The 27,454-nt window shown below is 42.5% G+C and overlaps 1 protein-coding gene across 2 annotated transcripts; it reads right to left on the bottom strand.

The window, feature by feature from the left end:
• Positions 1-1,284: 1,284 nt before the first annotated feature.
• Positions 1,285-26,988, bottom strand: LOC126237228 (uncharacterized). 2 transcript variants are annotated; one of them, XR_007545054.1, is made up of 3 exons: positions 26,871-26,988; positions 12,565-12,867; positions 1,285-1,464 (listed from the first exon to the last, which is right to left on the bottom strand). XR_007545054.1 is itself a non-coding variant. In XM_049947124.1 (3 exons), the coding sequence occupies exons 1-3, from the start codon at positions 26,944-26,946 to the stop codon at positions 1,446-1,448; spliced, it is 336 nt and encodes a 111-aa protein (XP_049803081.1). In that variant the 5' UTR covers positions 26,947-26,988; the 3' UTR covers positions 1,285-1,445. The 2 variants fall into 2 exon arrangements, 1 of the variants encoding a protein (XP_049803081.1); XM_049947124.1 differs by having other exon boundaries at positions 12,627-12,867.
• Positions 26,989-27,454: the final 466 nt, after the last annotated feature.

The following is a 27,454-nucleotide window of genomic DNA, read 5'->3' as shown; positions in this document are numbered from 1 at the left end:
GAGAAATTTCTGTGGGATGGGTACACAAAAACTGGTCACATACAATGATAGCCGTCTATAACTTTGACCATTATAATATTACGTAGAAATTTAGTGGAAATGAAAAACATTGTCGTTCACAAGTAAAGAAATGAAAAGCTGTCTAGAACCTGAAAGTTGGTTTGAGTAGTGCAGTGCCTTACAAGGCCTGTTACTGTTGGAGGTGGAGTGCCATTACCATCCGCCGACCTTCGAACTGCCTTACCCATCCGTTTATAGGAAGACCTACAGTTTAACATGGATTCCGAACGACCGTGCTATCCAGCATTTTTTCACGCACGTAAATCATTAAAAGTGGTGAAAGAAGCGATAAGTGATGGAAAATATCTTTGGAACGACTGAGAATCGAATCGAAGATCCTTGTTTTTATTTTATATTAATTTTTTACTTTTTTATCCACTGAGCTATGGAGCTTCACTAATCGTTTAGCGTTTTACTCCTTGTAAAACCTATATGAAACTCCCAACCACTCTACTGGCGGTTAGTATCAGTGTTCCAGGTAATGCATGATGTTAACTTCTGTATCTCACGCCACACTGTTTGTGATATATGTGTTTGAGGCAGTACCAACGAACCAGGCTCGTGCACATTTAGCTATATATGCACAAACTTGGTCTTTTTTCCATGAAATGATATAATTTCTTCTTAGAGCAAATCATGTTCTTATTTTATGTCTTCTTTTTGGCCAATTAAAACACTGCATCGTATATATTTGATGAGTTGGAAACATCTAAGTGATCAGCGTGGCGTATTGTTACCGAAGGGACCTGGGTTCGATTCTCGGCCAGGTCGGAGATTTTGTCCGCTCGAGGAGTGGGTGTTGTGCTGTCCTTACGTCCCTGTAGCCAGAAATGACGTTCCACTGTTGAGGAGGTAGTATGGAATGATTTTGCAAGGTACTAAATACTGATTCCTTACGTTACAAATAGGCAAAACGGTGTGTCTGCAGGTGTTGCGTCCTCGTCATTGGAGTACATGACAGATAATCATAATTTTCCTGAAAAAGTTGAATTAAAAAATGTCCCTACATTTCAGTTGATATACAGCTTTCATTTACTTGCACGGTTGTCAGTTTTAGGAACTCTCAAGTAATAACTTTCATTTTTTTTTTCAGGTAAAACTATGCTACCGTTAGGAGATAGTCCTATAAAAGGATTGTGATGGCCATTCCACGTTTACTTTAGCAGTGGTGCTTATTGAAATGCCTTTGAAAGGTAAGTTACAGTAAATGCGAAGCACTTTTTACCGACAAATTTTAAATTTTATTCAAAAAATTGGTTATTACAGAAGATGTTTGCTGATTCTGCTTTCTGTTGCTCACTTTTGTATCTCGTCGACGTCCACACATTAGGAAAAGTCCCATAAGGCACCCGGATACATCTCTGCTATACCTCCTTGCATTCCTCTTAACCAAACGGGAAATACCTGGAAAGAAAAAGAAGTAGAGAAATCAGTGAATCCGGCACCAGATGTACGTGACCGGATGAACACAAGCACGTATGATTATCAGTTCGTAACAAGTTAATAAATAAGTGATTCACAATGTAAGTGCGTTCGGCAATAAACTTCACTTGTATTTGGGTCTTTCAGGAAATAATATGAGCCTTCAAGGTACATGTGCGTCAAATTTACGTGCGGTGACCCGTGATCGTCAACAGTGCTGTCAAGGTATTAGTTAAAACACTGGAATCTAAAGTATGCAATAACGTTGCTCATCATTACACAGGTGGCTTGCGAAACACTTGTGCGTCCAATTATTCAGTACTGTCCATCTGTCTGGTACACTTAGTAGGTTGGATTGATAGGAGTGATGGAGAAGACCCGATGAGTAGCGGCACGTTTCGTCACGGGATTGTTTAATAAGCGCACAGTGACAACGACGAGAAAATCAGAGAAATTAAATCTTACTCGGAAGTTTTGCGACAGCCGTTCTTTTCACGTAAGATCATCGAATCGAACAAGAATTATAGCGATTTCAGAAGTGCGATCTACCATGCACTGTAGGTTGGCTTGCGGAGTATACAAATTCATAAAGATGTAAGTGTATAAATCTACAAACTACAATATCTGATGCGTCAATATCGACCTCTTGTGTGAAACGTGCTATTACGGGAATAATTTCGACTGATCAGGAATTTTATGCTTCCTGTCAGATACATTAATATTTTCGCTATGATTTCCCAAAGCTTCTCTTAGTATTACCGCATGCCAATAAAACATGGCTGAGATCTCCTTCGAGGAGTGAATGTTCACTGCAAGTGGGAGAGTCTGCAACAGGTGAGCGTGATAACACGCGTGCCCCAACTTTATTCTCAAAAGTGGTGCCACATTTCTCATCAGAACGTACTTTTGGCTGTATCACGCTTTTGTTGTTGTGATGCGCTAGAACGAAGCGTACGTCAGTATTTTAGCCACCACTGTGGTTCCACTGCAGTAATGCCTATTTATCTGAAATGTGTGGAAAGTACGGGAGCTAATCTGTACAAGTAGTGGTCTCCTTGCCTTTATGCTGCCCCTTGTTAGCCACCTATCACTTCGTTTTTCGTGCTACTTTGACCATTCTAAATCAACGGTTGTATTTTAGTTTTCGGCTTTAATTTTTAATTCTACTTCTTGACAAATTCACACTTTGTGCAGAACGGGAGTCGATTCAGACTAACTTTTACAGGATACCAACTGAGTCAAACAAGCACACATCAAGGACTGTAAGTGAGAGATACTGGCTAGACGAAACCTTGAGTACTAGAATAAAATGAGTTTGTGTACGGTTATTCGTGGAAGGTGGTCTGAGTTATTACAAAACATAATTATTATAATAGTAATTGTCATTTTTCCTATTTACTAAGCGCTTAAACTAAACTTTGTGATTAATTTTATAATGCAACAAATTATAAGAACCTTGTAAATACGCACACATTACATAAAAAGGCAATAGTGGTAAATGTAGTAATAAATAAATAAATAAATAAATAGCCGGTGTCCAGCACACAATGATGAAAATGTCATGAAAGCAAAACGGGCACAATTGTCAACGGTCATCTGGCTGGTTTGATGTGGCCCACCACGAATACCTCTCTTGCGCCAAGCTCTTCATTTCAGAGTAGCACCTGCACACTGAGTCATCAGTTATTTGTTGGATTAGCTCCTAGGACTAATGTTTAGTTCAGTTCTCACAATCTAGTGCATTTTCAACTTTCATTTTGTAATAACTGCAGCCGGCCGAAGTGGCCGTGCGGTTAAAGGTGCTGCAGTCTGGAACCGCAAGACCGCTACGGTAGCAGGTTCGAATCCTGCTTCGGGCATGGATGTTTGTGATGTCCTTAGGTTAGATAGGTTTAACTAGTTCTAAGTTCTAGGGGACTAATGACCTCAGCAGTTGAGTCCCATAGTGCTCAGAGCCATTTGAACATTTTTTTTTTTTTTTTTTTTTTTTTTTTTTTTTGTAATAACTGCTGTATCTGTAAGATGCATGAGCAAATGGCTAATAGCTCAGTGATAGTTTGACAAAATAAGAAATTTATGTATTCATTGCTTTCTGAGAGTTACTGTGCGATTGAATTAACTGGCTACAGAGAACACTAGCTTTGTTAGAACCTCCCACAGACATTATGCAATTCTATAATTTAAGATCATAAATGGCTAAGGTTGTGTTACTTTGCTAGTTAATACAAATATCTCACCTGAGTCTCAAATAATATTCGAATGTTACCTGCGTAATGTGAATGACTCCGCAAAAAATTCTTTATAGCACCATATTTCCTCACAGAACTAAAGGTTAAGAAATCTAGAGCTGAGGTAAAGACGACTGTCTAATGTGTATATGACGTAAATTCGAGTTGTTTCCAGGTATAATATTTTACTAAAAAAAGGAATTACCGTATTATTCGTAGTAGTTTTACCTTTAACTGCTGTTACAAACATTTTAGATTTTTGTTTTGCCAGTTTCGTACTTCCAACGTCAAGTAAATTATGTGATCAAAAGTATCCGGACACCTGGCTGAAAATGACTTGCAAGTTCGTTGCGCCCTACATCGGTAATGCTGGAGTTCAATGTGGTGTTATCCGCGTCGCTAGCTGAGTGGTCAGCGTGACGAACTGCCGTTCTAAGGGGCCCGGGTTCGATTCCCGGCTGGTTCGGGGATTTTATCCGCTCAGGGACTGGGTGTTGTACTATCCTCATCATCATCCGGCGCGTAGGTCGCCTAATGTGGCGTCGAATGTAATAAGACCAGCCCCAAGGCGGCCGGAACTGCCCCGTAAGGGGCCTCCCGGCCAATGACGCCAAACGCTTATTTCATTTCCAATGTGGTGTTGGCCCACCCTTAAGCCACGATGACAGCTTCCACTCTCGCAGGCATGCGTTCAACCAGGTGCTAGAGGGTTTGTTGGGGAATGCTGTACTGAGGAGAGGTATCGATGTCGGTCACTGAGGCCTGGCACGAAGTCGGCGTTCCAAAACATCCCAAAGGTGTTATATAGGATTCAGGTCAGAACTCTGTGCAGGCCATTCCATTACAGGGATGTTATTGTCGTGTAACCACTCCGCCACAGGCCGTGCATTATGCACAGGTGCTCGATCGTATTGAAAGAAGCAATCGCCATCCCTGAATTGCTCTTTAAACGTGGGAAGCAATAAGGCACTTAAAACATCAGTGTAGGCCTGTGCTGTGATACTGCTACGCAAAACAAGGGGTGCAAGCCCCATCCACAAAAAACACGACCACACCATAACACCACCGCCTCCGAATTTTACTGTTGGTACTACAGACGTTGGTAGATGACATTCATCGGGCATTCGCCATACCCACACCCTGCCATCTGATCGCCACATTGCGTACCGTGATTCGTCACTCCACACAAGGTTTTTCCACTGTTCAATCGTCCAATGTTTACGCTCCTTACACCAAGCGAGGCGTCGTTTGGCGTTTACCGGCGTGATTTGTGGCTTATGAGCAGCCGCTCGACCATCAAATCCAAGTTTTCTCTCCTCCCGCCTAACTGTCATAGTACTTGCAGTGGATCCTGGTGCAGTTTGGAATTCCTGTGTGATGGTCTGGATGGATGTCTCTTTTGGGCTGTACGTGTCCCTTCACTTTTCCACTTCACTATCACATCGAAAACAGTAGACCTAGGGATGTTTAGGACTGTGGAAATCTCGCGTTCAGACGTTTGACACCCAATCATCTGACCACGTTCGAAATCCGTGAGTTCCGCAGAGCGCCCTATTCTGCTCTGTCACGACGTCTAATATATGAAATACCTGGCAGTAGATGGCAGCAAAATGCACGTTGCTCACTTGTATTCTGGTGGTGTCATATTTTATGTACAAGAGTATATGGTAATATTGTGTTTAGGATATCTCTAAATGTGAAGATCGAGATATAGTGAAGTTCGAACTCTAGATATAGAACGCTATTAAACATCAGCTGACATGAAACAGCGTAATTTCTCCGAATGTTCTTTACAGGAAATTTATAAGTACCATCTTTTTCCTATTGACAAGATTTAAATTATTTAAATCTGTCTTATGCCTTGATAAAGTATTAAGACTCTAGGGTAAGAGTGTGTGGAAAAGGGAAGTATTATTTTTTTTTAAATTCTGGACGACGAAAATTAACGCGTGCACATAGAGTTGTTAAGCATTAAAGAGTAGAAGAGTAGAAGGAGACAAGCACCATCCTGGTGCTTTCAGAAGTCTGCAGTATGTATTGAGAATACCACCTTCGAATTTTTCGTTGAACAGACACTTTACAACGAGAACGTTGGTCACCAGTAAGATATACGATAATTAAAGAGAGATTAAGGGGCTACCAAGTAAGTAACTTCAACCAGTAAAAGTTCGTTATTAGAACATTGTTAGAGGAGAAATTTCATTACGAGCCAAATCAACGTCAGAGCGAATAATCAAATGAATGTGTATCGGTAACATTGTAGATGTGAAGTTCTATATTTTTTTGATGGCCTTACTGGAGTGAAAGTAAAAAATAAACGATGCCAGACTGGTTTAATGTGACTCTTAGTTATTAAATTTTTTGTACTGAGGCTAAGCAACAAGACAGGCATGCACAATAGGGTCATAACTAATGAACTACGTGGTGTTAATTAGAGCTCTACACGAAATATGTTAATTCTCCCTATCCCAAGTTAAGTCTAGTGCGCCTTAAGTAGAAACCCACTGTCAAAAACTTGATTAAACCCAAACACAAATGTTATGAAAACAGCTACTTAGTAGGAGTGAATCACAGAAAAAAAATAAGGATAAGGTTTAAGGCCCCATCGACGAGGGGGTCACTTGAGAGGAACGCAAGATCAGATAGAAAACGGATGGGCCTGGAAGTCGGTTGTGGCGTTTCCAAGAATTCGCCCAGAAAAATTTCGAGAACCATAAAAAACGTAAGTCCGAATGGACTAACTGAAATCTCATACTCGCTCCTCCCGAACAGGCCACATTGTTGTTTTGATGATTGCGGCCCATAGGAACTAACTTACAATTATATTACAGATACCATATGGTGGGCGACATACTGGTAGAAAGTTGCTGAGGTGAAGAAGGGAAATGTACTACAATTTTTGCCAGAGTGTCATTGCTACATGAATGTCATTGCAAGTATGTGCTATACTATGGTGTTCATCTTTTACTGGTTGAATCTGCTATTAATATTTGAGTTACCAGTACGCTTACATTCGGATGCAGGAAGTGATGTCAGGAAGTGATGTATAAAAAAACGGAGAAAACGAATAGATATCATAGTAAATATTTCAGATATTAAATTTTTCATTGTGCGGCCAAGGTCTTTAGTTGCTGTGTAATTACTTAGAATGTTTTAACTTTATCTGTAACTACTGAAATTTTGCATTTATTTTACGAGGGACATTTCATAAATTATGAATGGTAACTTTTTTACTGACGCGTTTATTTTTTTCGATTTCTTTACAGTCCTTCAGCATAATCTTCCTGCTTTTCTATGACTGAATCAAAACATCTCAGAAGCTCTATTATACCATTCAGGACACCACTTCTTTCCATCAGTCGAATGGCTCGGGTAACGGTTGTAGAAAGCACTTCCCGGAGGAAGATAACGTCCAGGCAGAGGTTTTTTTCTCTTTTCGAGATCAAGTCGATGCCTGGTGGATTCATGTCGTAGCTGCAGGGAGCCTGTGACAGTACTTCCCATCCGTATTCGTGCAGTTTCGTGGCTACAACAATGCCGATATGTGAGCGAGCATTGTCGTGGAGATTGAGTGGCCCAGCCTCGAGCAACTGAGGTCGGGTTTTGTGCATTTTTCTGGGTAGGTTTAGCATGAAGTTACTATAATGTGCTGTGACACTTGTTCCACGTGGAACTCTATCTGTCATGATTTTTGGTGATCATAAGCAAAAATCATCATTAGCTTGTGCTCTGATTGAACGCGTCGAAATTTTTTTGGACGTGGAGTATTCGAAACTCTCCACTCACTGGACTGTGACATCAACTCCAGTTCAAAGTCTCTAATCCACGTTTCATCAATAGCCACAATTCGACACAAGAAGCCTTGACCTTCCCTCAAATCGTTGTTTGAGCAGGGTTGCAATGTCCAGGCGTTTCTGCTTCTCTTCAGCAGTCAAACTGTATGGGATCCATCTCACGCAAATTTTTATCTGCTTCAAATAATTTGTCAGAATACGAAATACTGATGTTGGGGTAATTCCCGTGACTCCAGAAAGTTCCTCACAAGTCGTACCACGATCTTCTTCTGCAGCAACTGCCACAAGTTTCACAGTTCGTTCATCTTGACCTTTCGGGTTTTTGATTATCGACTATGCTGATACGACTACCATGAAAATCATTAACTGAACGTGGAACTGTACTAAGGACCACTGTAAACTCATCACAAACTTCACTTAACGCACTGTGTATTTCTGTCGGGTTCTGGCCGTTTAAAGTTTAGATCTTGATGTACGTCCTCCAGTCTTCAACAGTCACAGTAACCGAGACTCCTGCAGGCTCCATTCCCATTCCTACCTCTCGCAAATTTTATGTTAGAGTACACAGCGAAAAAAAAAAAAAAAGTGATTCTTCCTCAACCTCCCAACTACATCTGACGTAATTTTCAGTGCCGTTGATTCAAACAGTCCACAGTAATACCAACGCGTGCATTTTATTTTGGTACACTTCCTCTTTAACTTGCGGTATTACTACTAACTGACTGCCTTTTTACGGAGCTTTTAGAAAATAACAAGAAGCTTCGTCTTCACATCAATTACGAATTTTTCTGTAAGCTTACCTATTAATGACATCACCTCTACAACTTTACTTGAAGTAAATTTCATAATTTTGCGACTTCCTTTTTCGGGTAATCTCTTGAATCTGTTTAACCAATTCGGAGAAGCCTGGAAATTAGTAATGTTCATCTCACAATTCAGAGAGCCCAGTCTTCACGATCTCCATCGCTAACGGTGCATTTAATCTCACGAAATGTTCTAAATCTTTCGAACGGTTTTTCTTTCACATTTTTACGAGTTCCATTTTGGCGCTTATTTCATGCTTCGTACAAATCTTTTTTCCACTTACACATTTCGTATTCATATTTTACGAAAACGCTTAATTTACGCAGTGCGCACTGCGTAAATTAAGCGTTTTCTTCCTCCCTCATTTAATCAAAAATTTACAATCTTTCCTTTTTAATTGGAAACTATTACCACACAGTTTTATTTGGTCTTGGAAGGTACTCTGGTTTTGCTCTGGACTTTAATTACCACAAGAATCACCGTTTGAACCACAATTCACGAAATCGTAGGAGTTATTTCCTGATTCTTAAAGTATTTCCATAATTTCTAACGAAATATTGATATCGTTGTTGGAATGAATGTGCAAGAAATTAACTACAAAGAAGACATTTTAGGAGAGGTAGGTGACTGCGATTGCATACCACAGTCTTCACATTTCATTTTTGCGAAGCTGAAAATATTAGCTGGATTCCAGATTACTGTGAAACGGTGGAACCTGCACAAAAACAGATGCTATTAGCAAGCATATAAAAAAATCAGTGCATATAATAAATTGTTGATGGTGCACAGAAGCCAGCCACAATTTGGTTTTACCTTACTTTATTTAAAGAAGTACCGATGCTGTTTCGAATTTTTCACAGTTCATTTTCAGACTTTTTTTTGTTTTTTTGTTTTTTGGAGGAGGTGACCAGATAGCGAGGTCATCGGTCTCATAGGATTAGGGAAGGACGGGGAAGAAGGTCGGCCGTGCCCTGTCAAAGGAACCATCCCGGCATTTGCCTGGAGTGATTTAGGGAGATCACGGAAAACCTAAATCAGGATGGCCAGACGCGGGATTGAACCGTCGTCCTCCCGAATGCGAGTCCAGTGTGCTAGCCACAGCGCCACCTCGCTCGGTGCTTTTTCATTAAAATGATACGTTGGTTTCCTGCGAGTTGCCCTAGGATAAACAATAATTCACAGTTACAAACATGTAACAATGTAACTATTAATTTCAGTTTGCAGCTGTTCAATGTAAGAATAAACCAAAGCCGGGCTCAACATACGAGGTACCAAACGTCTCGCAGGAGACACAAATGCTGGAACCCGTTCTCACACACACAGTTGGGCAAAAGGTACTGCAGTTCGAATGGGCTCTAGAAGTCTCGATACAACGCAGAGCTCGATACGATACAGAGCCTGCTTGATTAACCATACTACATTTGTTTTGGCCCGAGTGAATGCTAGCGATGTGCTAGAGAATGTGAACTAGCCACAACAAAAAGCTCTTGCTCTGCTTCAAATTTAACAATTTCGGGAAACACAGGAGCAAACAGCATTAAATACCACTGTACCAACTCGCGTTGTATTTTAACAAATTTGCGAAAAAAGTTATCATTCAGTATTTATGGATGCATAAACATTTATGGTGATTTTAAAGTAACGCTGATAGTCAAAGGCGAAAATTTTGTCAATCAAAAAAATATTTCTTGAGTTTTAACGCAATACAACATTTTATTCGTTTATTAGAGGCTGTAATGATTTATCAAGTAGATTCAAAATAATCATTTACTCCTAGTTCGCATATTAAAAAGAGGAGTTACGAGTTTTTAATGAGCTCCAAAATGAGATGACAACATTCAGTTGAAACAGGAAAGAAATTAACAGTTAAGTGCCTAATACATGAAATAAATCATCTTAAAATGGAAATAAGTGCAACTGTGAAAATAAATTGCAACTGCAAGGCCTGTCATGTAAATATAAGGGACTATCAAAAAAATTCCGTTCGAGGGTAACAATAGACCCTTGCCTAAATATCGGAGCTTGTATCCCCGCATCGAAGTCGCGTTGGGTTGCGTATACACTGCGGCAACACCCCCAAACGGAAACCTTTTGATGGCCCCTCATAGTACGAACAGGTGACACCAGACTGCATTAGGAACAAAGGCTCAACAGTTGGTCTGAATATTTATTGCAACATTTTTTAAATATCGTTAGAAGCCTTCTAAGGACCGCATGGAAATAACGATTTATTTGTCTTTTCTTTCATCTTCGCCCAAAACTCTAATTTTTTCAAAATGATCTCTTTTCCGTTCATCGCCGGCCGGAGTGGCCGTGCGGTTCTAGGCGCTACAGTCTGGAACCGAGCGACCGCTACGGTCGCAGGTTCGAATCCTACCTCGGGTATGGATGTGTATGATGTCCTTAGATTAGTTAGGTTTTTATTAGTTCTAAGCTCTAGGCGACTGATGACCTCCGAAGTTAAGTCGCATAGTGCTCAGAGCCATTTGAACCATTTGAACCGTTCATCTGGCCATTTAACACAAATTGTTTTTCTGTTTGTTTTACACTACTGGCCATTAAAATTGCAACACCAAGAAGAAATGCATATGATAAACGGGCATTCATTGGACAAATATATTATACTAGAACTGACATGTGATTACATTTTCACGCAATTTGGGTGCATAGATCCTGAGAAATCAGTACCGAGAACAACCACCTCTCGTCGTAATAACGGCCTTGATACGCCTGGACAATGAGTCAAACAGAGCTTGGATGGCGTGTACAGGTACAGCTGCCCATGCAGCTTCAACACGATACCACAGTTCATCGAGAGTAGTGACTGGCGTATTGTGACGAGCCAGTTGTTCGGCCACCATTGACCAGACGTTTTCAATTGGTGAGCGATCTGGAGAATGTGCTGGCCAGGGCAACTGTCGAACATTTTCTGTATCCAGAAAGGCGCGTACAGCACCTGCAACATGCGGTCACGCATTATCCTGCTGAAATGTAGGGTTTCGCAAAGATCGAATGAAGGGTAGAGCCACGGGTCGTAACACATCTGAAATGTAACATCCACTGTTCAAAGTGCCGTTAATACGAACAAGTGGTGACCGAGACGTGTAACCAATGGGACCCCATACCATCACACCGGGTGATACGCCAGTATGGCGATGACGAATACACGCTTCCAATGTGAGTTCACCGCGATGTCGCCAAACACGCATGCGACAATCATGATGCTGTAAACAGAACTTGGATTCATCCGAAAAAAATTTTAATGGCAAGTACTGAAGCTTCCTGAAATTCTTTGAATTGGTCTCTGTTGAGTAAGATCCCCTGTTCAGTCTCACTTTCTTTAAAGTCCTTTTTTGTCTTGCCGCTCCATCCATTTTCTTTGCCCATTTCCTTGTTTTGAAAAAAAAATGGCAAGGATCCTCTTTTCTAATGTTTTCCGCCGTTCTGAGATATCCATAAGGAACAACACGTTTTTGCGTGATGTTATGTGTTATTGTAGGGAAGAATGAGTATATTTCCTTATTTCGTCTCAAAATCAAATTGCCGTCTTTGTTCTTGATTTGATCTAATATTTATTGAAGCATTTATCTCTCTATCATTTCCAAATCTTCTAATGCCATTTTGCGTCCGGACGAAAGTAGTGTTCCTCACCCACAGACGACTTCTGGCTTTACAGTTGTATTATAATGCATTAATATCCTTAGAAAAACATTTTTTATGTTACAGATTTCTCACTTTCGTGTAGGCTGTTTTCATTTTTTCAATCCTATTGTAATAGCATCTTTTTCATTTTTATGTTTGTATTTGCACCCAAAAATTTAAAGCTGTCTTGGTTTTTAAAATTCTCGGCGGGTCACTTTCATTGATTGTGTTTTCTGTCTTTTAAAGTAATATTTTATTTATTTATTTGTTGCTGCTTTCACATTCGACAGCACACTAGAATATCCTACGGTGTTTGTTTCAAGCTTATTTTATTATTAACATCGGTGTCGTATAAATAATGCTAAGATATTTTGTAAGCATAGTACCAAAAAAAGTCGCTAGATAGCGGGGCAATCGATGACTCAAGCAGAAACCGAGTTTTCACAAACTGTGACGTAAACTTCTCGAGACATTCAAGTTGTGCTCAGGATAGTTCGACGTAGATACTCGAAACCAGTTATTATGTAAATAAAACGGAAATTGTACAAATTAGAGTCGGCGCTATATTTGTGCTCGCAGCAGGCTGTACGTTGCGAGCAGCGAGCACTACGTACTGGGCAGCTGGGCAGCGCCGCTTGATGCCTATCTGCGAGGCGAGGAGAGGCGAGGCGCTCACCCGCTGCCGCTGAAGGAGTTTGAGCTGGCGCTGGACTGGCTGTAGGAGCCGGAGGCGGGGCCCAAGCCGTGGCCGCCTGCACCGCTCTGGCTGGACGCCTGGCTCTCGCTGTGGCTGCCCGAATTGGAGAACCCGTTGCCTCCGCCGCCGCCGACCCCCAGGCCACCGAAGGGGCCGCCGGGCTGCAGGAAGCCGCCCGGTCCCAAGGGGTACAGGCTGCGCGCCGGCCTCTCTTCCGTCTCTGAAACACAGGCGGTGGCTGCTGCGTTCACATTTTACCATCAGAGCTAGAAAATCTTGCTGCTCTGACAAGAGAATCCGTCACACTGTGCACTTAATGACAAAAAAGTGAAGCACCCAGAAGACATGGTCAAATGTCAGTGTAACTTTGTAACTGTACACTCCATCGGCGGGCTCATGAATAAGAAGTGATGCAGTTCTCTGTGACAGGTAGAATGTCTGCAGTGTTGCCACATTTACACTATGGCCATTAAAATTGCTACACCACAAAGATGACGTCCTACAGATGCGAAATTTAACCGACAGGAAGAAGATGCTGTAATATGCAAATGATTAGCTTTTCAGAGCATTCACACAAGGTTGGCGCCGGTGGCGACACCTACAACGTGCTGACATGAGGAAAGTTTCCAACCGATTTCTCATACATAAACAGCGGGTGACCGGCGTTGCCTGGTGAAACGTTGTTGTGATGCCTCGTGTAAGGAGGAGAAACGCGTACCATAACGTTTCCGACTTTCATAAAGGTCGCGATTGCGGTTTATCGTATCGCGACATTGCTGCTCGCGTTGGTCGAGATCCAATGGCTGTTAGCGGAATATGGAATCTGTAGGTGCAGGAGGGTAATACGGAACGCCGTGCTGGATCCCAACGGCCTCGTATCACTAGCAGTCGAGATGACAGGCATCTTATCCGCATGGCTGTAACGGATCGTGCAGCCACGTCTCGATCCCCGAGTCAACATATGGGGACGTTTGCAAGACAACAACCATCTGTACGAACAGTTCGACGACGTTTGCAGCAGCATGGACTATCAGCTCGGAGACCATGGCTGCGGCCACCCTTGATGCAGCATCACAGACAGGAGCGCCTGCGACGGTGTACTCAACGACGAACCTGGGTGCACGAATGGCAAAACGTCATTTTTTTCGGATGAATCCAGGTTCTGTTTACAGTATCATGATGATCGCATCTGTGTTTGGCGACATCGCGGTGAACTCACATTGGAAGCGTGTATTCGCCATCGCCATACTGGCGTATCACCCGGCGTGATGGTATGGGGTGCCATTGGTTACACGTCTCGGTCACCTCTTGTTCGCATTAATGGCACTTTGAACAGTGGATGTTACATTTCAGATGTGTTACGACCCGTGGCTCTACCCTTCATTCGATCTTTGCTTAACCCTACATTTCAGCAGGATAATGCACGACCGCATGTTGCAGGTGCTGTACGCGCCTTTCTGGATACAGAAAATGTTCGACTGCTGCCCTCGCCAGCACATTCTCCAGATCTCTCACCAATTGAAAACGTCTGGTCAATGGTGGCCGAGCAACTGGCTCGTCGCAATACGCCAGTCATTACTCTTGACGAAATGTGGTATCGTGTTGAAGCTGCATGGGCAGCTGTACCTGTACACGCCATCCAAGCACTGTTTGACTCAATGCGCAGGCGTATCAGAGGTGGTTGTTCTGGGTACAGATTTGTCAGGATCTATGCACCCAAATTGCGTGAAAATGAAATCACATGTCAGTTATAGTATGTATATATTAATATATATATATATATATATATATATATATATATATATATATATATATATATATATTTGTCCAATGAATACCCGTTTATAGTCTGCATTTCTTCTTGGTGTAACAATTTTAATGGCCAATACTGTAGTTTTTTCTATGAAGCCTGATGGGGTATGTAAGTGGCGTAAACGTGTGACATACTCGGAAACGTCACGAACTCACGTGAGACAGCAATATCAGCACCCAACACAAATTGAAATGAGACTCACTGTGCGTTTCCAACGGACCAGCTGGTCGCATCGAGAAATATCTAAAATTCTGGGGCAATTGCACGTAATAGTGGCCCATTGTTGAACTGCTTGGGAATGTGAGGCAAGAATACTCGTCGTCAAAGTTCCAGTAGACCATGTATGACCACCACAAGGGATGTTCGCTGTACCAAGAACATCTTAACCCACCAATATCTGTGCTTGCCGTCTGATGGCAAATGGCTCTGAGCACTATGGGACTCAACTGCTGAGGTCATTAGTCCCCTAGAACTTAGAACTAGTTAAACCTAACTAACCTAAGGACATCACAAACATCCATGCCCGAGGCAGGATTCGAACCTGCGACCGTAGCGGCCTTGCGGTTCCAGACTGCAGCGCCTTTAACCGCACGGCTTGCCGTCTGAGAACAAATAATGGACTCCCTGTAAAACAATGCCAATTGCCATTGACTAGCAGCTGCTGGGTTCGGGAATTCATGTGCCATATGTAGGACATTATTAACACCAGAACATGAACGGTGGCATGTGGAGAGATACAGTGACCAGAGAGTATGGACTGCTGATGAATGACGTCACATTGCGTTCAGTGACGAATTGAGTTGCCGTACCACCCCAGATGACCGCCATCGTGAGAATACTGGCGACTCGGAGAGAGAAATCCCGTCCTTCCAATGTTTTTAAGAGTCAGATCTGTGTTACTTTTGTCTTCATGGCGTGGGAAGGCATCGTATATGATTTCAGATCTTAACTCATAGTGACTGGGGGTCTCTGAAGGCACAGACATCCTGTGGACTCATGCCTTACCTTTCATGTGGCAGTACAGTGGTTCCATTTTTCAAAAGGACAATGATAGTTTACACATGACACGTATCTCTGTCAATTGTCTAAATGACATTAAGGTACCCTTGCGCCCAGCAGACATTTCTCCGAAAAAACTTTTTTTGAGTGACCAGTCTTCTGACCGGTGTGATGTGGCCTGCCAAGAATTCCTCTCCTGTACAAACCTCTTCATCTCAGAGTAACTCTTGCAACCTCCGTCACCAGTTATTTGCTGGCTGAATTCCAGTCTCTGTCTTCCTATACAGATTTACCCTCCTCATCTCCCTCTAGTACCATGCAGCTATTCCTAACATCTTAACAAATGTCCTACCAACCTTTCCCTTCTTCTTTTCAGTGGTTTCCATTTATTCCTTTCCTCGATGATTCTCCGAACAACCTCCTCATTCCTTACCTTATTAGTCCACATAATTTTCAACAGTTTCCTGTAGCACCACATCTCAATTGCTTCGATTCTCTTTTGTTCTGATTTTCCCACAGTCATGTTTCACTTCTGCACATTGCTGTGCTCCAAACGTATATCTTTAGAATTTTTTTTTTATTAAAGCCAATGTTTGATACTAATAGACTTCTCTTGGACAGGAATGCCCTTTTTGCCAGTGCTAGTCTGCTTTTGACTTCCTCCTTGCTCCGTCCGTAATGGGTTGTTTTGCTGCCTAGGTTGCAGAATTCCCGCGGTTCTAGGCGCGCAGTCCGGAACCGTGGGACTGCTACGGTCGCAGGTTCGAATCCTGCCTCGGGCATGGATGTGTGTGATGTCCTTAGGTTAGTTAGGTTTAAGTAGTTCTAAGTTCTAGGGGACTGATAACCACAGCAGTTGAGTCCCATAGTGCTCAGAGCCATTTTTTGCAGAATTCCTTAACTTCATCTACTCCTGGATTGCGAATCCTGGTGTTATGTTTATCGCTGTTCTCATTTCTGCTATCTCTCATTGTCTTTGTCTTTTTCCGATTTACTTCCGATCCATATTCTGCACTCAGTAAATTGTTCACTCCATTCAACAGTACCTGTAATTCTTCTCACATTCGCTGTGGACAGCAATCTCATCAGCGAATTTTATCGTTGATATCCTTTCACACTGAAGTTGAATCCCACTCCTGAACCTTTCTTTTATTTCTGTCATTGCTTCTTTGATGTACGGATTGAACAGTAGGGGCGAAAGACTAGATATCTGTCTTACACTCTTTTTAATCCGAGCACTTCGTTGTTGGTTTTCCATTCTTATTGTTCCCTTTTGGCTCTTGTACTTACCCTTCTTTCCCTATAGCTTACCCCTATTTTTTCAGGATTTCGACACTTGCGTGATTTGACATCGTCGAACGCTTTTTCTAAGTTGACAAATCCTACGGACATGTTTCGATTTTTTTAGTCTTGCTTCCATTATCAACCGTAATGTCAGAACTGCCTTCACCTTTCCTAAAGCCAAACTGATCGTTATCTAGCACATCTTCAATTTTCTTTTCGATTCTTCTGTGTATTATTCTTGTCAGCAACTTGCATGCATGAGCCGTTAAGCTGATTGCGCGATAATTCTCGCACCAACAGCTCTTGTAGTCTTCGAAATTGTGTAGATGATATTTTTCCGAAATCAGATAGTATGTCGTCAGAGTTATATATTCTGCACATCAATGTGAATAGTCGTTTTGTTGTCACTTTCCGCAATGATTTTAGAAATTCTGATGGAATGTTATAGTCCCTTCTGCCTTGTTTAACCTTAAGTCTTCCAAGCTTATTTTAAATTCTGGTTCTAGTGCTCGGTACCCAATCTTTGCTGTATCGACTCCTGTGTCTTCTTCTACCTCGTCATCAGACAAGTGTTCTCCCCCATAGAGGGCTTCAATGTATTCTTTACAACTATATGCTCTCTCTTCTGCATATAACAGTGAAATGTCCGTTGCAGGCTTAATGTTACCAGCCTTGCTTTTAAATTCACCGAAGGTTGTTTTGGCTTTTTTATGTGTTTAGTCAGTCCTCCCGACAGTCATTTTTTTTCAGTTTCTTCACATTTCTGATGCAGCCCTTTCGCCTTAGCTTCCCTGCACTTCCTACTTATTTCATTCCGAAGTGACTTGTATTTCTATATTCCTTGAGCATTTTTGTACTGTCTTTTTTCATTGATCAACTGAACTATTTCTTCTGTTACCCAGAGTTTCTTCGCAGTTATCTTCTTTGTACATATGTTTTTCTTTTCAACATCTGTGATTGCCGTTTTTGGAGATGTCCATTCCTCTTCAACTGAACTATCTACTGGCGATTCAGTATCGCAGTATCTATAGCCCTAGAGAACTTCAAGCGCACCTCTTCACGCCTTGGTACATCCGTATCCCTCTTCTTTGCGTACCTGTTCTTCATGACTAGTTTCTTAAACTTCAACCTAATCTTCATTATTACTAAATTGTGATCTGCGCCTATATGTGCTCCTGGGTACGCCTTAAAATGCATTATCTAATTTCGGAATCTCTGCCTGACCATGATGTGATACAAGTGAAATTTTCCCGTATTTCCCGGCCTTTTCAAAGTAGACCTCCTCGTCTTGTGATGCCGACCAGAGTAATAGCTATTACTAACTGATATTTATTGCACAACTCAAATAGTCTTTCTCCTCTCTCGTTGCTAATACCAAGCCCACATTGTCCCGTAATATTTTCTCCTTCCCCTACAACCGCATTCCAGACCACCATGGCTATTAGATTTTCATTTCCCTCTACATACTGTATTATCCGTTACATATCTTCTTACACTTTCTATGTCTCTTCATTTTCCGCTTGCGATGTCGGAATGTACACCTGAAATATCGTTGTCGGTGTTGGTTTGCTGTAGATTCTGATGAGAACAACATCACTCAACTGTAAACAGTAACTCACTCTCAACCGTACCTTCCTATTCGTAACGAATCCTTCTATTGTTATACCGTTTTCTGCTATTGTTGATATTACCCTATACTCATCTGACCAGAAATCCTTGTCTTCAATTCATTTCCCTTCACTGGCCCTCACTATATGTAGATTCAGCCTTAGCATTTCCCTTTTCAAATTTCTAATTTCGCTACCGCGGGCAAACTCCTTTCATTCCACGCCCTGACTCGTAGAACGTTATGCTTTCGCTGGTTATTCAACCTTTTCCTCGTTGTCCCCTCCCGGAGATCCGAATGGGGGGCTGTTCTGCAATCTTTTTCCAGTGGAGAAATCATCATGACATTTTTTTCAATTACAGGCCACATGTCATGTGGATACAGGTTATTTGTGTTTAATGTAGTGGTTTCCAATGGCTTCTGCATCCTCATGCCGTTGATCATTGGTGATTCTTCCGTCTTAAGGGCAGTTTCCCACGCCAAGAATAACAGAGTTACAACAATAGTGGGCCACATTGCCTCAGGGGAGGATGTAATGACTTTATGACACCCTTCCCAAGCGGATCATTGAATGCGTTCATGCAGAGCGTGCGCAGTATCATACTAATAAATATGTTCATATTGTCAAATTATTTGCGAATTTGACTCGATTTAGTAATCTGTGAGATAATATCACATACCCCATCCCCCTTCTGGCTGCTTCACATTTTTTCGTCAGGCAGTATAAACTACGTCACACATTGAACATAAGTTCTTATTCCTTCTCCCTGTACTTTAATTTCCTTTCTAAATTTCTCCTTGTTTCGTCTGCTGCTTACTCAACGTACAGATTAAATAATATGGGGGATCGGCAGAAAACCTGTAAGACTACCTTTTCATCTACTGCATCCGTTTTACGTCTTCCGATTTTTATAAATGCAGTTGCTTTCTTGTACAGATTGTAGCTAATCTTTCATTTCCTGTATTTTATCAGAGGTTCACCGTATATGTACTCTGAAAATCGCTAGTTAAGAGAAGTGTCCAAAAATATCAGAAGATCGAATTATGCAAATGGAGAATGAACATTTGCAAAAAAGGAATGGGATAACTGTGATGGAGACTGAAGTAAGTTTGTACTCTGCACCAGCACCCAAACTTCTCGATAGCAGTTGGTAGATGTTTCAGTCTCAAGCGGGACAGTTTACTTACAGAAAAACCAACCAAACAGAAATGTGTGCTACAGTGTGTGGCACCGTAAAACATGTAAATACAATTTAAAACTACGCCAAAGTCATTTCTGTCTTCATGCTTCATGGAAAAGTACTTTCCTTTGGAAACAACAGAATACAAATTCAACCAGCATATCTAGTATATGTCACGATACTTAGTTACTCTTGATATAGACTCAGGTGAAAAATTCAGGCATTTTGTGACGGACTTCCTTTTTCCCGACGTAGTGCAGCAACACGATGTGGCATGGGCTCGATAAAAAATTGGATGTCCTCTGGAGGAACACTGCCTCTCTAGCCGTATATAATTGCAAAGAGTCGCCGGGGCAAAATTTTGTGCTCGATTACGTCCCATAAATTTTCCATGCCTCTGAAACGCATTTGTCCATGTTGTTATCTCTTTACTAGGAAGTAAGGTTAGATAGGGTAATCAAATCAAGGAAGGTGTCAGCAGTAGATTGGCACAGTGAATGAAAGCTTGTTCCTACAGTATCGAACTGGGGAAGTCTGTGAAAGTGTACGTGTGGGGCACATCATCGTATGGAAGTGAGGCGCGGAGCATCGTAAATCCGAAGAAAAAGAAACTGGGACCGTTTGAAATGCTCTTTATATGCAGAGATGAACTGAGAAGTGTAGCCGGCCGGTGTGGCCGAGCGCTTCTAGGCGCTTCAGTCTGGAACTGCGCGACCGCTACGGTCGCAGGTTAGAATCCGGCCTCGGGCATGTATGTGTGTGATGTCCTTAGGTTAGTTAGGTTTAAGTAGTTCTAAGTTCTAGGGGACTGATGATCTCAGATGTTAAGTCCCATAGTGCTCAGAGCCATTTGAAACATTTGAAAAGTGTAGTACTACTGAAAATAACAGCTGAGGGAAGAAATCTACGGAAGACCCTTCGTTAAAGAAGAGGCTGGTTAGTGGAATATCTGCTACAGCAGGAGTGGTTATCTTGGCGCTGGAAGGAGCATAACAAGGGAAACATATTAGGGGCGAACTAAGACTGGAATATAATAAACTGTTATAGGACGTATTGGGCGTAGGGCCTACCAAGCCGGACAGGTCGAACGAAGGTGATGATCCAGGCTAAAGCGGACACTCTGGTCCTCCAGGTTGGGGGTTGGGCGTGGGCCTAACAACACCACCTCGTAAAACCAGTCGTGTTACGAAAGCTAGATAGAAGCCTCGGATACAGAACGGACACCCAATACAACGAACTAAACATAGAAAAGGACCACTATTTGGAACATGGAATGTACAGTCTCTGTACAAACCTGGGGCGGCAATAACTTTAGCTAGAGATTTGGAAAAGAAGAAATTGTCGGTGGTTGCCCTGCAGGAAGTTCGATGGGAAGGTACAGGGATAATAGACGTAGAAAATTACAAAATACTTTATGGGGGAGCAGTCAAGCACAGTTTTGGAACCTGTTTCTGTGTTAACAAAGACATTGTACCAATAGTAAAGAATTTTACGGCTGTGAACCCAAGAATCTCAGTTCTAACTTGATTAGTGAAAAGCCACCAAATTACCGTTGTGAATTGTCATCCACCAACAGAGTTAAGTGAAGATCAAGTAAAGGATATATTCTATGCAGAGCTGGAAGATGGATTCCATCCCTGAAAACAGCTGCAGAATTCTCATCGGCGATTTTAATGCCAAGATTGGAAAGGAGGTCAGCTTTACTCCCACAATAGGCCTTCATAGTCTGCATGAAAATAGTAACGACAGCGGGATAAGGGTAATTAGCTTTGCTACGTCCAAGGGCATGTTTATCAGTAGCACTAACTTCCCACATAGACAAGTGCACAAAGGAACATGGGTATCCCCAGACGGAAAAACAGTCAACCAGATGGACCACATAGCAATTAAAGCAGAAGCAAGGAATTGGCTTATGGATGTAAGAAATTCCCGTGGGGCTGAGTGTGGTTCCGCCCATTTCTTGGTTAAAAGTCAACTCAGAGTCACCCTGCAACCAAAGCAAAGAAGTAAACTAAAGAAAGTGGCACATTTAGAAATAGAAACCAGTATGAACTTCAAGCTGAGATCAGGAATCGTTTTACAGTACTGCCGGAAACAGAGGACTCAGATGTAAATCAGCAGTGGGAAGAAATTAGGAATGTGGTTACAAAGGCTGCAGGAGCAGTCACTGGAAAAAGAGTGGCGAGGAAGAAGAAATGGTTCAATAAGGTCTCTGAAGAGGCGGCTAACAGGAGAAAGGAAGCCCGTGACAAGTGGTTACAGTCAACAACTGATCAGTGCAGTAAGGTAGAATTTGACAGAGTCCGAAAAGAAACACAAGCGGTATTGCGGAGAGAAAAGACTTCTGCTTGTCACACCGATGTGAGAGCTCCAACGGCACAAAATATAAAGATAAAGAAATGGTAACGTGAAATTAATTACGAATAGTAGACGGAATTATAGTACCTTGTTAAACAATAGGGACGACAACCAGTAAGATAATAAGAGAAGGATGGGAAAAAAACATTACACAAGATGGGAGAAGAAGAACGTTGGCTGAGACGTAGAAAACTTCAAAAACTTGAAATTTAGCACTATAAACGCTGATAAAAATTAAGCGGAATGCTCAAGTATGACATATGAAACAAAGGGTGTGGAAAACCGCTGTCAGGAGACGGTATATGTTAATAAGACCTCAACTGAGACATACAAGGGCAGCAAAAAAAAAAAAAAAAAAAAAAAAAAAAAAAAAAAAAAGTTAAAAGATGGGAACATATCACACAGCATAATGAGCATTCTAGGTCTAGTAAATATAGAGGGGTGGAAATGTTAGTATGGTACAGGGGAAGATGGAGAACTAGATCAGTCGTAAGGCTGATGACTGGGGAAAAGGCAAACACCATCTGTGTGAAATATGAATTTTCAATAAAAATCTTCGGGGGATGTAATTTCGACCGCTTGTGCAGATGGTCCTCATCAAGATGATATTTCCTGCTAGTCCGATATCAGGCGTTTCTTCCTACCCGATTCTACGTCTACATGATAATTCTGTATTTCAGACGAATGTTTGGCAGAGGGTGCGTAAGTCACTTTCAGACACTTACACCAACGTTCCACTCTGAAATAATACGTGAAAAAATAACACTAAAACGTTTCCGCTCGATCCCTGATTTCTCTTGTTTTATCACGGTGATCATTTCTCCCTTTGCAGATGGGAGTCAGAAAAACATTCAACCTTTCTATCATTTCAGCCTACTAAAGCTGCCCTTGTGGACAGTTGGTGACGTCATTGTGAGGTGGAAACTCGAAGGAACAACTAAACCGAGACCAGGGAAACCTTGTGTACAGACTGTAGGAACCGTCGAGCTTTGCAGGGATCGGTTCCGAAAAATCGAGTGAAATCAGAGGAAGGTCTCGCTCGTAAGTTCCAAAGTATTACCAGTAGTCCGAATAGCACAGTGACTGTGCGTAGGGAGTTATGATTTAAATAACGAAAACTGCATCAGTTACTTATTTTTTGATACTTAGCACAACGCGTTTAGAAAATTCATTCTCATTTCCAAGTGCATTTGTGTATTTGTTTACATGAATGTGATTTTCTGCCTCTCTTGCCTCATTTTGAACTTAAAAGGTATTGTGCCTCTCTCATTATACAGAATGTCGCATACACACGAATCACGGGGCACAATAGCCGAGCTCCTTCGTATAGGCCACACGTTTCTGTAGTTAGCGCTAGCGATGATTGAGGTGCTGTTCAGAGCGACGGCACTGGACAGTGAATAATTGGAAACGGGTGATTTGGAGTGATGAATCACGCTTTACCCTGTGGCAATTTGATGAACGGCTATGGAGGAAACCTTGTCGACAGGTCAACGAGAGCTGTGGCTACTCATTTTGGGGATTAAGAAGTCGCTTCAGCTGTGTTTAATCTTTTTATCAGATCAGAGCCGGTTTGGTGGCACTGAAGATCAACCAGAACGTGATAAGAGCTAACTAGCCCAGGACCTGAAAGCCAGTACGTTGTCAGACCAAACGAATAAACCGCTAAATGGCGGTACGTCAATGAATCAAAACCACTCGGGCGTAACGATCCAAGACCAACCATTTTGGATTTGGATCCATGATTCTGATTCATTGACGTACCGCCATTCACTGTGTTAGTCTCGTTTGGGAACGATTACTAGGAACCATGTTCTGGGCTACTTCGCTCCAAACCCCGGTGTCCAAAATGACTGGTTTCTGTAGTTTCTGCTCTTCTACATCTACATCTACATCTACATACATACTCCGCAATCCACCATACGGTGCGTGGTAGAGGGTACCTCGTACCACAACTAGCATCTTCTCTCCCTGTTCCACTCCCAAACAGAACGAGGGAAAAATGACTGCCTATATGCCTCTGTACGAGCCCTAATCTGTCTTATCTTATCTTTGTGGTCTTTCCGCGAAATCTAAGTTGGCGGCCGTAAAATTGTACTGCAGTCAGCCTCAAATGCTGGTTCTCTAAATTTCCTCAGTAGCGATTCACGAAAAGAACGCCTCCTTTCCTCTAAAGACTACCACCCGAGTTCCTGAAGCATTTCCGTAACACTCGCGTGATGATCAAACCTACCAGTAACAAATCTAGCAGCCCGCCTCTGAATTGCTTCTATGTCCTCTCTCAATCCGAACTGATAGGGATCCCAAACGCTCGAGCAGTACTCAGGAATAGGTCGTATTAGTGTTTTATAAGCGGTCTCCTTTACAGATGAACCACATCTTCCCAAAATTCTACCAATAAACCGAAGACGACTATCCGCCTTCCCCACAACTGCCATTACATGCTTGTCCCACTTCATATCGCTCTGCAATGTTACGCCCAAATATTTAATCGACGTGACTGTGTCAAGCGCTACACCACTAATGGAGTATTCAAACATTATTGGTTTCTTTTTCCTATTCATCTGCATTAATTTACATTTATCTATATTTAGAGTTAGCTGCCATTCTTTACACCATTCACAAATCCTATCCAAGTCATCTTGTATTCTCCTACAGTCACTCAACGACGACACCTTCCCGTACACCACAGCATCATCAGCAAACAGCCGCTCATTGCTATCCACCCTATCCAAAAGATCATTTATGTAGATAGAAAACAACAGCGGACCTACCACACTTGCCTGGGGCACTCCAGGTGATACCCTCACCTCCGATGAACACTCACCATCGAGAACAACGCACTGGGTTCTATTACTTAAGAAGTCTTCGAGCCACTCACATATTTGGGAACCAATCCCATATGCTCGTACCTTAGGAGTCTGCAGTGGGGCACCTAGTCAAACTCTTTCCGGAAGTCAAGGAATATGGCATCCGTCTGATACCCTTCATCCATGGTTCGCAAGTTGCCACGTGAAAAAAGGGCGAGTTGCGTTTCGCAGGAGCGATGCGTTCTAAAGCCGTTCTGATGCATGGACAGCAACTTCTCTGTCTCAAGGAAATTCATTATATTCGAACTGAGAATATGTTCGAGAATCCTGCAACAAACCGATGTCAGGGATATTGGTCTGTAATTTTGAGGATCCGTCCTTCTACCCTTCTTATATGTAGGTGTCACCTGCGCGTTTTTCCAATCGCTCGGGACTTTACGTTGGGCAAGAGATTCGCGATAAATGCAAGCTAAGTAAGGACCGAATGCAGTAGAGTGTTGTTGTTGTTGTTGTTTGTTATTGTGGTCTTCAGTCCTGAGACTGGTTTGATGCAGCTCTCCATGCTACTCTATCCTGAGCGAACTTCTCCATCTCCCAGTACCTACTGCAACCCACATACTTCTGAATCTGTTTAAAGTATTCATCTCTTGGTCTCCCTCTACGATTTTTACCCTCCACGCTGCCCTCCAATACTAAATTGGTGATCCCTTGATGTCTCAGAACATGTCCTACCAACCGACCCCTTCTTCTTGTCAAGTTGTGCCACAAACTTCTCATCTCCCCAATCCTATTCATTACCTCCTCATTAGTTATATGATCTACCCATCTAATCTACAGCATTCTTCTGTAGCACCACATTTCGAAAGCTTCTATTCTCTTCTTGTCCAAACTATTTATCGTCCATGTTTCCTTTCCATACATGGCTACGCTCCATACAAATACTTTCAGAAACGACTTCCTGACACTTAAATCTATACTCGATGTTAACAAATTTCTCTTCTTCAGAAACGCTTTCGTTGCCATTGCCAGCCTACATTTTATATCCTCTCTACTTCGACCATCATCAGTTATTTTGATCCCCAAATAGCAAAACTCCTTTACTAATTTAAGTGTCTCATTTCCTAATCTAATTCCCTCAGCATCACCCGACTTAATTCGACTACATTCCATTAGCCTCGTTTTGATTTTGTTGATGTTCATGTTATACCCTCCTTTCATGACACTGTCCATTCCATTAAACTGCTCTTCCAAGTCCTTTGCTGTCTCTGACAGAATTACAACGTCATCGGGAAATCTCAAAGTTTTTATTTCTTCTCCATTGATTTTAATACCGACTCCGAATTTTGCTTTTGTTTCCTTCGCTGCTTGCTCAATATACGTACAAATTGAATAACATCGGGGATAGGCTACAACCCTGTCTCACTCCCTTCCCAACCACTGCTTACCTTTCACACCCCTCGACTCTTATAACTGCCGTTTCTGTACAAATTGTAAATAGCCTTTCGCTCCCTGAATTTTACCCTGCCACCTTCAGAATTTGAAAGAGTACTCTCTGTAAAACCGAATTGGATTTGGATCCCTGATTCTGATTCATTGACGTACCGCCATTCAGCGATTCGTTAGTCTCGTCTGGGAACGAGTACTAGGAACCCTGTTCTGGGCTACTTGAAGGAAGACTGGGCTGCCATTTCTGTACTTCAGACGCCTCATTGGAAATGTCTCCAGCAGAATTCAAGCCGCCGTAGAGGCGAAGGATGGACGCACGTCATTTTAATATCTAGGAATACAAGCCAGAATACATCTGACCAGAATGCGTATGCGTTTAATCTCTACACGTCGATGACTTAGCATGACAGGTAGAGAATGATGACACGCTACAGACACACAGTTATACATCATGGCGCTGTCACAAACCCAAACGGTTTTTATGTAAACAAACAAAAAAAATGGTTCAAATGGCTCTGAAGACTATGGGACTTAACATCTAAGGTCATCAGTCCCCTAGAACTTAGAACTACTTTAACCTAACTAAGCTAAGGACATTACCCACATCCATGCCCGAGGCAGGATTCCAACCTGCGACCGTAGCGGTCTCGCGGTTCCAAACTGAAGCGCCTAGAACCGCAAGGCCACACCGGCCAGCTGTAAACAAACAGGACGGGTGTTACGTACCAGCTGGCCTGGCGGCCACCGCTCCGGCAGCGACGGCCAGGGCAACTGCGATCAGCGCTGCGGCTCCGGGCTGCATGGTGGGCTGGGCGGAGGTGAGCTGTGGCGAGCAGTGCGGATGCGGCGCTGGCGGCCAGGCCCTATATACTCGGGCGGGGCGGCGCCCTCTCGCCACCGGGAAAACCTGTCGCGCCTCGCTTGACGTCAATCGGCCATTGATGCGCCGCTTCTGTGTGCAGCCCGCTCCGCCGGTCCACCCGCAACTGGTGGACGCGGCCAGTGCTTTTGGGAGAACAGAACCGTATCGCCGACGGCTTGGTGAATGTTAGCATTCCGATAAGAAGGAGCTCTGCGTAGTCTCCTCCCCCCATGTCAGTCGACTTTTTGGAAAGTACTAGTTATCAGTTTAATAAGTCGCAGCTGCAAAATACTAACACGAAATCTTTACAGGCGAATGTAAGAACAGGTAGAGGCCGACCTCGGGGTAGATCAGTTTGGATTCCGTAGAAATACTAGAACAAGTGAGGCAATACTGACCTTACGACTTATCTTAGAACAAAGATTAAGGAAAGGCAAACCTACGTTTC

Source organism: Schistocerca nitens, chromosome 1, assembly GCF_023898315.1.
Source record: "Schistocerca nitens isolate TAMUIC-IGC-003100 chromosome 1, iqSchNite1.1, whole genome shotgun sequence".
In the NCBI taxonomy this organism is placed as follows: Eukaryota; Metazoa; Arthropoda; class Insecta; order Orthoptera; family Acrididae; genus Schistocerca; species Schistocerca nitens.
This window is presented reverse-complemented; position numbering and strand designations above follow the sequence as displayed.

What these genes read in the sequence shown, in the direction of transcription:
- LOC126237228 (XM_049947124.1), bottom strand. Translation starts at nt 26,946, where the DNA reads ATGCAGCCCGGAGCCGCAGCGCTGATCGCAGTTGCCCTGGCCGTCGCT. An exon ending in GGTGGCCGCCAGGCCAGCTG is followed by an intron (nt 12,868 to 26,870) that starts GTACGTAACACC and finishes CCTGTGTTTCAG; the next exon opens with AGACGGAAGAGAGGCCGGCG.